The sequence below is a fragment of the Geospiza fortis genome, unplaced genomic scaffold (genome assembly GCF_000277835.1).
Source record: "Geospiza fortis unplaced genomic scaffold, GeoFor_1.0 scaffold98, whole genome shotgun sequence".
In the NCBI taxonomy this organism is placed as follows: Eukaryota; Metazoa; Chordata; class Aves; order Passeriformes; family Thraupidae; genus Geospiza; species Geospiza fortis.
This window is the reverse complement of record NW_005054306.1, coordinates 11,962,246-11,975,813: the sequence shown is the minus strand read 5'-3', so window position 1 is coordinate 11,975,813 and position 13,568 is coordinate 11,962,246. Positions and strand designations below refer to the sequence as shown.

The 13,568-nt window shown below is 36.7% G+C and overlaps 1 protein-coding gene across 1 annotated transcript in view; it reads right to left on the bottom strand.

Moving 5' to 3' along the window:
• Positions 1 to 13,568, bottom strand: part of LAMA2 (laminin subunit alpha 2) — a 254,316-nt gene that overhangs the window by 205,516 nt on the left and 35,232 nt on the right. Inside the window, exons 5-9 of the mRNA XM_031066728.1 lie at positions 8,393 to 8,572; positions 6,141 to 6,230; positions 3,836 to 3,953; positions 1,983 to 2,161; positions 235 to 334 (exon numbers count right to left, since the gene is read on the bottom strand). Coding sequence (XP_030922588.1) covers positions 235 to 334; positions 1,983 to 2,161; positions 3,836 to 3,953; positions 6,141 to 6,230; positions 8,393 to 8,572 — 667 coding nt within the window. The remainder of the gene's footprint in view (positions 1 to 234; positions 335 to 1,982; positions 2,162 to 3,835; positions 3,954 to 6,140; positions 6,231 to 8,392; positions 8,573 to 13,568) is intronic.

Sequence of the window (13,568 nt, the reverse complement as noted above, 5' to 3'; positions counted from 1 at the left end):
CAAATTGGGAATATGAGTTTCAAAAAATAAAAAAAAAAAAAGAAAAAGAAAAAGAAATTAAAACATTGCAGCTGGATTACTGTTTGCATGAGTAAAATTAAAAAAAGAACCACAACAAAGCAAAACCAAACCTTTTGGTTTTTTTCTTGTTAAAGATACCAAAAATGTAATTCAGCATATTTTTGACCATTGCTGATATTCGTCTTTAACATCCCTATATTTGAGGGATCTTACCTCCTTCTGTATGTTTCTCATCCTTGACACAGGTATCATTTAAAGACCCATTTGGATCGCAGGAACATGGCTGACATGGATCTGGGTTTTCTGGCAATACCTATAAAAATAAAGATGTTAGAAGAAAAAAACCTTCCCTTCAATAATTGGCAACTTTTATTTACATCTTAAAAAGTAGGAGAGAATGACTTCTGTATAGGTGGCTTATACTTGAAGAAAAATGACACAGCTGATAAACAGTCCATGCAGACTATGACAAGAAGAAAATGCCTCCAATTGCACCAGAGATTGGATATTATGAAAAATTTCTTCACAAAAAGGTTTGTCTAACATTGGAATGGACTGCCCTAAAACGCGGTGGAGTCACCATCCCTGGAGGTATTTAAAAGATGTTTAGATGTGGCACTCAAGGACATTGTTTAGTGTTAAGTTAAGGGTGGGACTCAATCTTAGAGGTCCTTTCAACATAAGTGATTCTAGGTTCTGTGATTCCATTAAAGTTATATTTGGGATTTTTATTTAGAAATATGTAGTGACTTAGAAGCAAATATGTATTCAGCTAAAAAATACCAGGTGTACAGATAACAGAACCTTGTATAATTAAGATCATTAAATGTTACAAAGTAGATTTTAAGCATTTACTACCTAAAGTAATATTGACAAGATCAGTTGTTCTGGTCAACATGATTCAAAAAACTAACTAATGCTAGCTAGTCAGTAAGAGAGAAAAAAGGTAAGTAAGTGAAGAAAAGTGAACATTAAACAGTAGAACAATTTCCTTTTGTTGTTGAGAGGTTACCTCACCAAACTCAGACCTTGGTCTAGTATCATACTAGGAATACAAATTAGAAGTTCTGCATTAACTAGATACATACACATAGTATGGATATACTTACACATAAACGCATATATATATCAAATCCCTTTTAGCTGGATGATAACTTAAAACAGAGGAAAAAATCAAGTGCCCTGCTGTTGAAGAAATTGTTTCTCAGTACCCCTTTTCTCAAGTTGTAAGGCTAAATCTAGTCTATCAGGGAAAACGTAATTACTGCTATTTGCTGATGTTCTCTCTTTGAGGATTGAACACCAATCAGACTAAAGGCCATTATTTACCTATCTGAAAATATACAGATGAAATATAAGCAATTCAAGCACACACTAATAGTGTAGCTGTCTAAAGCACAGGAATGGCTCATATTGACAATACAACCTAATATAAGATTCATCTTTTGACAGCTTCCACTTAGATGAAAATACAGTCTTATACGATGAAATACAAAAAGCAATTTCCACTGCACTGAAATTTAAAGACATTCATGAAACACTGTGGAATTTCAGTGGTTATTAATTCTACATTGCATTTAAAAAACAGAAATTCCAGTCTCTTTCATCAATACCAAATATAGCAATATTTCTTTGAACTTTGATAACAAAAGTTGAAATTCATTACTGAGGCAGAAGTTCTGTTTACAGGACCACATCCTCTTTTAAATTAAATTGAAATACTAGCTGGAGGCCCTGACCTCAAGTGCATTCCCTCATATCAACACAATTCACTTTCCTATTTCTCCGAGCATTAACTTTATGCATTCCCAGCTGTGAAAAGCAACTGCTGCACTGTAGTTAGATTTGGAAGTTAACCTTCACAAAATGGCAGCCCAAGCTCTGTTTAGTAAGGTAAGCTGATGAAGGGATGGTTTGAGCAGCAACCTTTGCAGCAGAGGGCAGTGGGAGCGGGCGCTTACCCCTTTTGGCCTGAAGTATCCGTCCAGGCAGGTCTCGCAGTTGATGCCGCTGGTGTAGCCGGAGCAGTTCACACACACTCCTCCCCCGAGGTACTGCCCGTGGATGTTCAAACTCTGGTTTCTGTCTGCCACTTCCTGATCGTAGTAACACTCCTCAGTCTTCCCGTGACAGTTGCACGCTGAAAGGGAAGGAGAGCGTTAGCAAATACTTTCCCACTGAGGATGCCCCACTGTTACCAAGGTATTAAAAAAAGCCATTAAATATTTTATCATTTGTTCTGTGTATATTGTAAAAGCACATCCAAACATTCATTTACTACTTCATTTGTCAAAGGCAACGTGGTCCCATTACAAGCACAGCCTGAAATTCAATTGAATTAAGTTGTATTTTTTCTCCTCAATATTTTGTCTTGGGGAATGCAGAGGCTGACAGACACAGTCTAATTATAATGTTCCTGGTTTGTTTCAGTTTGTTTGATTTTTTTTTCTTGTTTAAATTGATAGCTGAGAAACCTTTTGGTGGTTGCATACACATACAGTTCATGAAGGGGTCATCTAAATTAAAATACAAGAGGAGTTGTAAGGAAAGCAGCACAATGGTATGAGTAAATTAAAGTGATTCAGATAAAATCTGAAAGACATCCTAAAAACATCTCACTTGCACCTATGCATATAAGAACTGGGGCAGAATAAAGGGATTCCCAATCTTAAATCTTCTTTTGACATTTATATCTGAACTCTAGACTTCAGGTCCAAATACAGGAAAGATAATCTAATAATCTGTTGCAGCGAAAACAAGGCAGTTCACTGTCCCTTTCCCTGCAGTATTAAAACATTCATTTCATCACAAAGAGAAATTCAAAGCTTGTCAACATTGTGGAGAGGCAGGAAACAGGGAACTGTTTCCACCAAGACAGTACAACAATTCACTGAGGGTTGAACAGGGTGTAAGTGTCTCTTAAAAAATAAACATGAAATTAAATGTACCCTGCCTTCCTTCCATAATGCATTCCCAGTGCAGACACAGTCCCAACTAAAACAAAGACCTCTGTGACCAAAGTTTACAGGACACAAATAAGCAATGGCTACTCTAAATATAGGTATATCTGTTCTTTTATTTTTAATCACTCATGATAAAATTATAGCTGAAATCCTAGAAATGAATAAATACTTATTTTAATGGAGCATTAGATTTTACCATGTTCAGAAATATAAGCGGTATGTAAACTTTGGAAGTAAGATGTTAAAGTTCAATTATAACTACCCTTACTACAATAAATCTGAAAATTAAATTTCCACCCTGTTGGAAGTTGATATCTCAAGGTATGTTTTCATTCCATGTTGAAAAACTAGATACATTGTCTTTTCTGGTAAAAAAAAATCAGACATCAACTTGCATTTAGATCATACAAAAATATTTTGTTTCAGCAAAGATGAACATTATAATATATAAAAGTGCCATTTGTACAGAAATTACACCAGTAAAGTTTCATATAATGAAAAACCTGTAAAGAGATTTTTTTTAACTTACCAGGATATAGCCCTGTTATTTTATCAAAACAAAACCATCATGATTATAGAAACTACACAAGACATTTTTTTTTATATGGCATTCCCCAAATATCACCATGTTACAATAAAATATTCTGAGTTCAATAAAACCGCAACTCTACTTGTAATTTTTCTGCAAAGTCTTTTGAGTCAGTCTAATTAAGTGAATAACATCAAATCAAATGTTATTCATAAACCAATGTGGTTAGAAACCAAATTAACGGCAAAATCACGTCGGACCCAATTTCAGTTTTCAGTAGCAGTTGCAAGAAATTTTCTCCTCTGTGCTGCTTTCAACTTACGTTCACATTCATGCTTATGCAGGAGAGTGCCAGCATGCCAAGGCTTTTGATGGAAACCAGGACAACACTGATCACATGTCTCTCCGCATGTGTTGTGCTCACACTGACAGACGGATTTCTAATTTAAAAGAAAAACAAATATTTACACAATGTGATGATTTGAAAAATCTGTCCATGTACATAATATGCATTCCAGTTCAAATTATGAAAACATTAAGGATGGCTCTACTCTGTAATTCCTTTGTTTATTCATTTGTATTCGTTTATGCATCCTGCATTCATCAAGTGTGTTTAACTTCTATAGCTCTATTTCAAGAAAACAGCCACAAAGCAAAGGAAGACAGCTGGCCAGATAACCTAAGGAGAATCTAAGAATGCAGGAAAATTTAATTCCAAGTGGATAAAGAAAGGACGATGGGAAGGCTCCCTAATAAAACAAATAAGCTGAAGTACAGGTAGCCCTTGGATACAGGAAAACTGATCTGACCCCTGAAGGAACAAACCATTCTCTGCCCTTCTCTTTGATGCAGCAATTCTGCTGCTGCAGAATGAAATAAATTCTGTTAGCTGATCCAATACAAATTGCCTTTTTTTTATACTTGATAGTATTTTTTGACTGGAAAAGTCAACTTATCATGTAACCTTCCAATCGTGTAACTAATTCTATGGAAGGCATAGCAGGAGAGTTTAAAGTAATAATAGATGAGCAGAAGTCCAGCCTTTCAGTAACTTTACAGTTCTCCACAAGACCACCTTAGTTCCAGCATGAAAATATTACTGTAAAGAACACCCAAACTCCCTGAGCCACAGAGACAGCTTGAAAGAGGTAAAAAACCATGCAGTTTGGAGAAATGAGAAGTAAAAATTGCCTTCCCAACAGTTATTTAGTGAAGGGGATTCTCTGTGGTCCTTGTGAGGCCATACAAGGTCAAACCAGCGAGCCAGAGAAACTCCAAGGCTCACAGGACAAAGCACAAATTTTGCAAAACAAGACTAACTCAGGACTGCTTCAGAAAAGCATAGCAGTAAATTCCAGCAAGTTTATTCCTTGTAATGCTAAGGGAAAGATTCTTTCTGCTAACAAGTACAGTCATAATGTTTATAAGCCTATTTTGGCATGGCTCAGTCTAAAGAATATCCCTGGACAGCTAAACCTCCAAATCTCTTCTGGCTTGAGCTGTTTCACTTATGCTATTTTTTATACTGGCCAGAAAACAAATACGCATTTGACATCCTGCAAAACAGGACATTACACTTGTCAAAATGGCTTTATTTTATCTAGTAGCCAAATTATCTGAAGTATGTATTAATCTCAGTAGCAGCACTTATTTTCCAAGGCAGGCTTGATTTTAACAGACGGCATAGAGACAATGCTGCAGCTTCATCACTAAGGGCATCTGAAACAATAATTTAACACTTGTTGTACATATCATTACAGAAAATTCTCAGAAGGGTTAAACCAAGGAGTTTGCCCAATTTTTACTTTACTTACTCAATTTGCTCAATTTTTTTCAAGGATCCATAGAAATTGCTTAGAACTCTAAATGCATTCTCTATAAGCTTCTGTAATTTCTTTAAATGATTTCCAACATAATAGCTTAATGCCACATACAAACAAGATTTTCCGTTAAATCCTATAAAGCTCCTACTTAATCAAATAGTTCATTAAGAGATCCCACACTGAGGCATGTAATAGTAAACAGGAAATTCACTATTAGTGATAATGGGTGCATAGAGTTGGACAATCAGTAAAAAATTTTATTTCTATATTAATTACAATGGTTATGTTTTGATTACATTGGTTTTGTGCAAAAAAAAAAAGAGTTACAAGTTGAAAGATAATATAAACAGCCCATGATTTTCTAGATTGGCTTAACTGATCATTCAATTAATACTCCCTACATAGCCAATGCACCATTCTAGAGCCATCATTTGTTTGCAAGTATCAACTAAATATTTGACAATCATTTAGGAAATACCTTGATTAATATCAAGCAGGAAAAGAAAGACTGACAGTGCTCATTTCTACAGCTACATAGTGTAACCCAGATTTCTGTTTTTCCTAGGAAACTTCCTATATGAATTATCTGAAACCTATTCTTTCATTTCAGGAAAGTCTCTGCTGACACTGTATGAATGTTTATTATTCTGGCTGCTAGCGCTGTTTCATTCTGGCACTGCTTCTGACTGTTCTTCTAGGTGAAAAACAGACATAAATTCACAGAACGCTGAAGAATATCAATATCAGGATTTTTTTTCTCATATTCCACCCCATAAATAAGTCACAATAAAAAAAAAGACATACATTGGTTACTGGATCCAGTGGACAAGCCTTAGCATGGCCTGAACATATGCACATGCCTCCAACGGAGATGTCTTTTATAGAATAGTAATACTGTAAGACAAAACAGAAATTGAATTGTTAAGTGGATTCTAAAATGCAGGTGCCAAATTGCAGAATTCATTTCTTGTGACAAAACTGTCAGGTCCTGTTTTATTTCTTTTTTGATCTATTACAAATATAGCAGACAGTGTAATCCAAGCCGTGTCTTGATCAACAGATTCAGGCCGAGTGAAAGAAAGGGTGTAAATTGGCACAGCTCCATTTGTTTGAAGTCACAAAAGCCATGTCAATTTATACACAGCATACAAAAACATGAGAATAGGAAAAAGCTATATGCACACCGGATAATGAAAAATCAAACCCTGTAGAATTTATTCTCTTCAGAAAGTATCAAAAGAAAAAGGCATGATGATGGGAAGAGGAGAAAATCTAGAAAAAAATCCTATGAAACACCTTTGTTCACCTTAGCTGGGTCTAATTTGGGCATTCACTGAACTGTGGAAAGAAAAACTGTTTTTCACTATTGGCCTTTGAATGATCATGAAATTTAGGTACTTTTGACCTGGTTTTCTGCCATTTGGCCATTTCTCTTTTTTCTTTGGTGAGGATTAAGAGCCCTAAGCGGAAAGAAGGATACCAAGATACTCATAATCTTACATTACAAAACCTGTGAAGAGTGAATCTCATTCATTGTCTTCTGTTTTGGCAAGGGTCCTGCAACATATTCACAGCTGGCTAATCAAACAAAACATGTGCTATTTGCAAATTTTGCTATTACAGTGTTCAACCTCTTTATCAGATCATAAATAAATATATCAAACAAAATGAGAACTCTTATCACTCCTAGTTAAACTTCCAACACGAAGAAAATGTATAATTTGTGGCTACCCTTTGTTTCCTGACAAGAGTGGCAATTTTCAGTTGCTCCTTGATCCTTTGAGGATGGCCTCATGGAGAGATCCCACACAGAAGTTACAGTTTTTTGTTGGTTTGAGTAACCAGTGTATTGTCCTGCACTCAGTTTTCATGAGTTTAGAATAATTTTTCAAGTGCTAATTCAATTTTGTATTTTCACTGGCTTAGAATCAGATTATTAAATGTCCACTTTTACATAGACACACAGTATTCATGATTAGTGAGGTTGCAGTAACTGCACTCAGCTGGGAGGGATTCTAGGTTTGTAATTCAAAACAAAATGGCTTGTTCCAAACTTTCAGAAATAGCCAGCACTCTGTATTTAGACAAGGAAATGGAAACTGGAAATGGAAACTGGAAATGGAAACCAGAAATGGGAACAGAGGATGCAAATTTTCTTAGCACTTAGCCACCACTGAAAAATGATATTAACCAAAGAATAATGATACACTCCCCATTCATAACAGGACTTATTTTTGTTTTGGAAAGTTAGGTTACCAGATTATATGATAGGTTACCATATTATATGATGACAGGAAGAGGAAGTGATAAAAAAAAGAGGAATATTATATATCCCCCAAACCAGTTTTTGAGAATGCTTAGTAGAAAAAACTCTGAAAAATCAGAGGTTTTGAGAATGTTTAGTAGAAAAATCAGAGGAAAACAAAAAAACAAGAATAATACACAACATTTGATCAGCAGGACAATAGGGAGATATGGCTTAGAAAGGAAGTAAAAACTGCAGAAAGAAGACATAGGGGTGTGCATACACAAAGGACAGTGGAGAAGATCAGACTATGGGTATGGTATGAGTTTAAATGCTGTATCCATTCTTTTAAGCTAAAGCAAAGCACAAAATGTTTACTGCTACCCTCAATCATATGAAAATGCTAAAGGTGTTGCATTCAGGCCCTATTACTACTTATAGTACAATTACAAATTCTACTCAAAGGGAGCGTTCAAGGCATGTTAAAGGTAGCAAAGGATTGAGTAGCAGAAGAGGCAAGAGATACTAACAGCAAACACTTGCCAAACACCTACATCCAAATGTCTGCAGCCAGAGGAGCTGGGTGTTTATGTTAATAACACCATTAAAAAGAAAATGTAAAATTGCTAATTCTACTCTAGAAAAGATAACAAAATAGAGTGCACAGGGAATTCTCTAACACCAAGATTTTGAAAGACAACAGCAGGTAATCATCAACTCCCAAAATTTCCTATAGCAAACAAAGGCAGGTACAGCACTTACAAATGTAAGATAACTTCTACATGCGTCTTTCTGCCTTGCCAGAACTTACCCTCCTTGTAACAATGGGATCAATTTCAGCTGGATCTTTGTGTGCAAACATCATTAAATCAGCATTTAGCGTCCGTATCCTCTGGAATCTCAGGCGAATAAAGCGAGCAGAGGTGAACTCCAGTAGTTCACGTGATGGATCATCAGCACTAGGTCGTCCATTAATTAGAGAAGTGTGAATCTGAAAAATTATTAAAGCAGTAAGGAATTACATTACATCAATTTTGTCATGATTAGGCCAACAAATATCATTACAGGCATTGTGTGAATGCATTTGTACATGCAAAATAACTTCTTTCCTTAGAAAGTAGATTTCCCCCAAAATATTCCATATGACCTCAGCTATGAAGAGTCTTTATAATAAAAACATTTAGAGCAAAGGAAAGTCATCAGCTACAGAAAGACTGCATCACAAACTTCATACGTGTACCCAGTCCCTAAACCAAGTGTCCATGCTGCAGGCAATTCACTTGTCCTCCCCCAGTCTGAAATAAGGTAATCATATAACCAAATGGGCTCAGAAATTTTGACTTAAGGGAATGTATACTTGCAATGGGATTCAGAATTCAACAGGGTTTGCACCTCTTAGAGCGATCACCATCAAAAGGCTTTTGAACTTTTGAATTACTGAAAACTACAACAGCTAGATGAGACAAAATCAGCATTCATAAGCACCCCTCCTTTCCCACTGTCTCTTTTCACATCTTCTCCTTTGAATCTTGTTCTCAGCCAGGTGAAGAAATTTCCTGGGTTGCAACTGTTTTCACCTGGTCCCAGAGGAAAGTCTTTATCACTTCTGAGAACTTCGTTTAGCATTTGTTTTTCCAAAGACACCACCACTCTCTGCCTACCCTATAGTTTCTGTAAAGATTACCTCCCCCTTTCTCTGCCTGCCCCATCCTAAAGTCTAGAAATCTAGGTAAGCTCTGTGGCTCCTTTATAGAGACTCTCTGACCCCAGCTCAAGCATCAAGGGCAAGGCAACAAAAAATAGGACACCTTCTTCCCCTCCTGTCTTTCTAGCTGATCATGGCACACATTAGCTCTGAATCAACCAAATAAAGCAGATGGGCTGCTACAGAACTGTTTTTGGAAAAGGCCTACAAGAAGAAGCATGTCAAGTATAGCAAAATACTGTTAATGAGCACCTAGAGGGAGAGAGGAAAGAAACCATTAATTTTCCTGTATTCTCAAGTGTTAAATTTTAATTGGGGCATTTTTATTACAGGCTGGTACACTGAAAGAATGTTCAGATGCTAAGCCAAATGTGCAAAACATTGGAATGAATAAGAGAATTATTTATTCTTTGCAATGAACATGTGTTGCCTCATACCTCAGTGCTCTGAGCGAGAGGTCAGGCCATACAGCCATTTTCTGTCATTGAACATGGTCATATCACTGCTGGTTTAGGCAAACAGCTGCACTCCACACACCAGCTGGCACTCACTCAGCAATGGCCGCCTCACACTGAGGAAAGAGACTGTAAATCTACTGCTCCCAGGAAAGCAGCAGCTCTTGTTTCCTGGAGTTTTTGGAAGTGCTGGATAGACTTACTGAACAACTACTGTCTTGCATTACCTATGTGATACTATCAATTCACTTAATTATGTCTAAGGCAGGTGTCAAGAGGTGCCAGACTCTCCAGTGGTGTTAGGACAAGGAGCAAGGCCTCTAAACACAAGAAGTTTCACCTCAGTATTGAGGAAGAACTTGCTTACATTGGCAGTGGTAGAGCACTGGAACAGGCTGCTCAAGGAGGTCACGGAATCTCCGTCTCCAGAGACATTTAAAACTCACCTGGGTGCATTCCTGTGTAACCTGCTGTAGGTGACTGTGCTTTAGCAGGGGGCTTGGACTAGATGCTCTTCAGAGGTCCCTTCCAACCCTAACAATTCTGTGATACTGAGATTTTTACTGCCAAGAGTACCTCATCACGACCAGCATTCTGCTCCACTGTATCTACAGGTACACCAAATCACTGGGAACCACTCTGCCAGGAGCAGCCACCAATTATACCTCGCCTGTGTATCAACCAGCACCTCTGGGTTTCTGCCATGTTACCTCCAGGAACAGGTGACGCCACTTCCTCCTACTCAGATCATAACAACACACTCACTGAGCTCTGACTCAGTTCTGTTCCTGACTACAAGTAACTAAAGGATATGGCTGGAAACAAACAGAATAAAATGCTGTGAGAAAGACATGGTGCAAACAAAAGGTTATAAAAAAACCTCAGAGGAAGTAAGGAGGAGGTCCTGAATGAGAAATGTCTGGCTACAAATAGGACAAATGCACATGACCAGAGAACTGATCAAATCCCTGGTGAAGAGAGAGAGAACATGTGTGGAGAGAAAACTTCAAAGGAAGCCTGAAGAGGCGGCAACAAGTCAAGTGGAAATTGACAGATCTTTCCAAATGAAGGAGAATTTTAGCAAAAACACATGCCTGAAGACTTTTTTGCATAATATTTACTTGTGAGCAAGGAAACATATTTCTTCAGAGTATTTTTTCATACTATCACTGCCTTCCTTTAAAACAGGATCCAAGAGATTTCTTTTACACTGCCAGGAAACATACATAGGTTATGGTTTAAAGCAATAGAATACTAAACACTGAACTGTGATATTCCAGAGATAAAGAAGAAATAAATCTAAAGTAGTGCCTTGCTCAATCTGATAGAACAACAGCACCATGGCAGTAATAAGCAGCATGGCAATCTGACTATCTCTTCAAAAAGACAAAAATAAAGACTTTGGGAGTGGGGAGAGAAAGATGCAGGTGAAATTCCACGTATCAAAAGAAATACCCACAGAGTACTTAAAAGTATTAATCCCAGACACAGCTTGACCACAAGTGACACAGTTGACAATCAGCAGTCATACCTTTTGATTATTTTAAAAACAACAAATTTAGCGTTCGGACACGGATGGGAGGAAAAAAACCCACCTCCTTGAAATGATAGTTTTACAGAACTAAAATGTAAGTTAACAAAATAAAACCAGAGGTATTAATTTTAAAATAGACCCTATTTTTGAAAGGATTATCTGCCAGCAGTTCATCTATTTGGCAAGGCTAATCTAGTAAAATGATGACTTCCATTTATATTATTTTTAAGCTTTGTCTTTAAATGTTTCACAATTTAATTTTAAAACAACAAACAATTAGGTACACATAATTATTGAGATGCAGCTATGTCCTGCATGAAATATGGCACCTGCTCAAGTATGTACAGCAAAATGACACTGAGACTAGAAAATTCAAAACTAGATAGTTTTATCAAAATGAATCTGAAGTGAAAATTTTACATTGGCAAAATTAATTACACTAACTTATTTCTCCTCCTATAAACATCTGTGATGAAATCATTCATTTCTTCCTAGAAACATGTAGAATCAATTTGAAAACTGTCCAACCAAGTTGTTCCTACTCCTTGAAAAGAGAATAAGGAAGAAATTAAGAATACTTTAGGAACATCTGTCATTAATCAGAAAAATAACCCCAGTAACAGTCTCAATTTGAAGAAGTTTAAATAGGTTGAGATTTACAATATTTTCAATATGACTCTCCCAATGAGACATCACTGAGTTTTTCCAGAGCACACCTACTCTTTTCATCTCCCTCCACTATCTTGCACCTGTTTGAAAGACACTGTTCCCAGGACAGTGCATTTTCAGTCAAGACTCTAATGTGGCCCCTGCCTTCCAAGTAGTTTTGAAGTGGACTTGAAAACTGTCCCAGTGAACACAATCCTCACTAAGCATCTACCCTCTGCCGTCACAGTACTCCACATACAGAAGATTAGCCCCCCTGGAACACATCAGCTACAGCCTGAGCTAGCTGTGCCCACACTGCATTGTGAGCCACTCCACAGTTCTACAGCAGGGCACAGATCCAAAGCTCAGCCTTCCAGGAAAATATTAATACTTTACACTGGGCTGCTACAACTTGGATAATCTAAGTCCCCATGGGGGAACAATGTCAAGTTTTGTTCAGTTTTTATGGACAACTTTTATTTACCATTTCCAAGACTGAAGTAATAATCCTAATTCTGGGTTCTAAATGAAAGATACTTTGATTTCAACTAAAGAATACTTTTCCTTAAAAAGGCATTTGTCCATGACTATATTCCAACACCTTTAGGAATCTTTAGGAATCTCCAACAGAGGCCAGAAGAAAACAGTTATGAAAGACTATAAGAAACAGAGCATTTCAAGACTGATCCCTCTAACACAATATGATCATGGCGTCTGACTAATCAGTGTAAAGGCTTCCTGAGCTACAACGTGAATCTGAGTCATAGTGTTTAATATCTACCAACTGCCCTTTTCTGTAATAGAGCTCTATTCTCTTTTTCAACTATTACATTTTTCATCACTACAAACCCTCGTCCCAATGTGTGGAAATTCGCTTCTTAAAAAAAAAACAACAAACATAACTGTCACTGGTGGGGTTGCTCTTTGTTTGTTTGTTTTCTTTTTCCTTTTAAACCTGGAACTCATAATTATTTAATTGAAACTATTCTAATTTTTCATTTGACAAAATTGTGAGCAGTCAACATATTTTAATTTTTAAAATTCAGTATGATGATAAATCAACTTTTTGTTATCCGAGAACTGTGGAGGATTTTACAAGTTCTCTAATCTGAAGAGAATTTAGTCTAAGACTAGCCCATCAGCATTAATACATAATTCTTTTTTTCTTCTTACATTTATTATTCTGCTTTTAGCAACACTCATTTTCATATAGTATTTTTCATGTAGTATCATAAGCTGCTAATAGAACAAATTATCTTAAATTTTGCATTACCAACAAATGCTGCTATTACAGAGTTTTCTGATTTCTTAGATTGCCTGCAAGAATGCTGAACAACAGGGACACTACCAAATATATTCAAAGGGCATCTCAAGTACATTAGAATCTCTGGACCATGTCAGAACCAGAAGACCTATCCAGCTTGGCAGTCTGCCCCATACAGCATCCAAGCCAGCATGCTAATAGTAAGATGGAAGTAAGCATACACAGTAATTCCTCAGGGGTTTGCTGAGCTATAGGTAGTTTCTATACATCTGGTAAGCCTCAAAGTATTTCCATGAACTCCGTCTCACCTTAATCCAAGTCACTTTTTCATATCTACACCATGACTTAATTAGGATTTTCTCATCTCATTAACATGTTGTA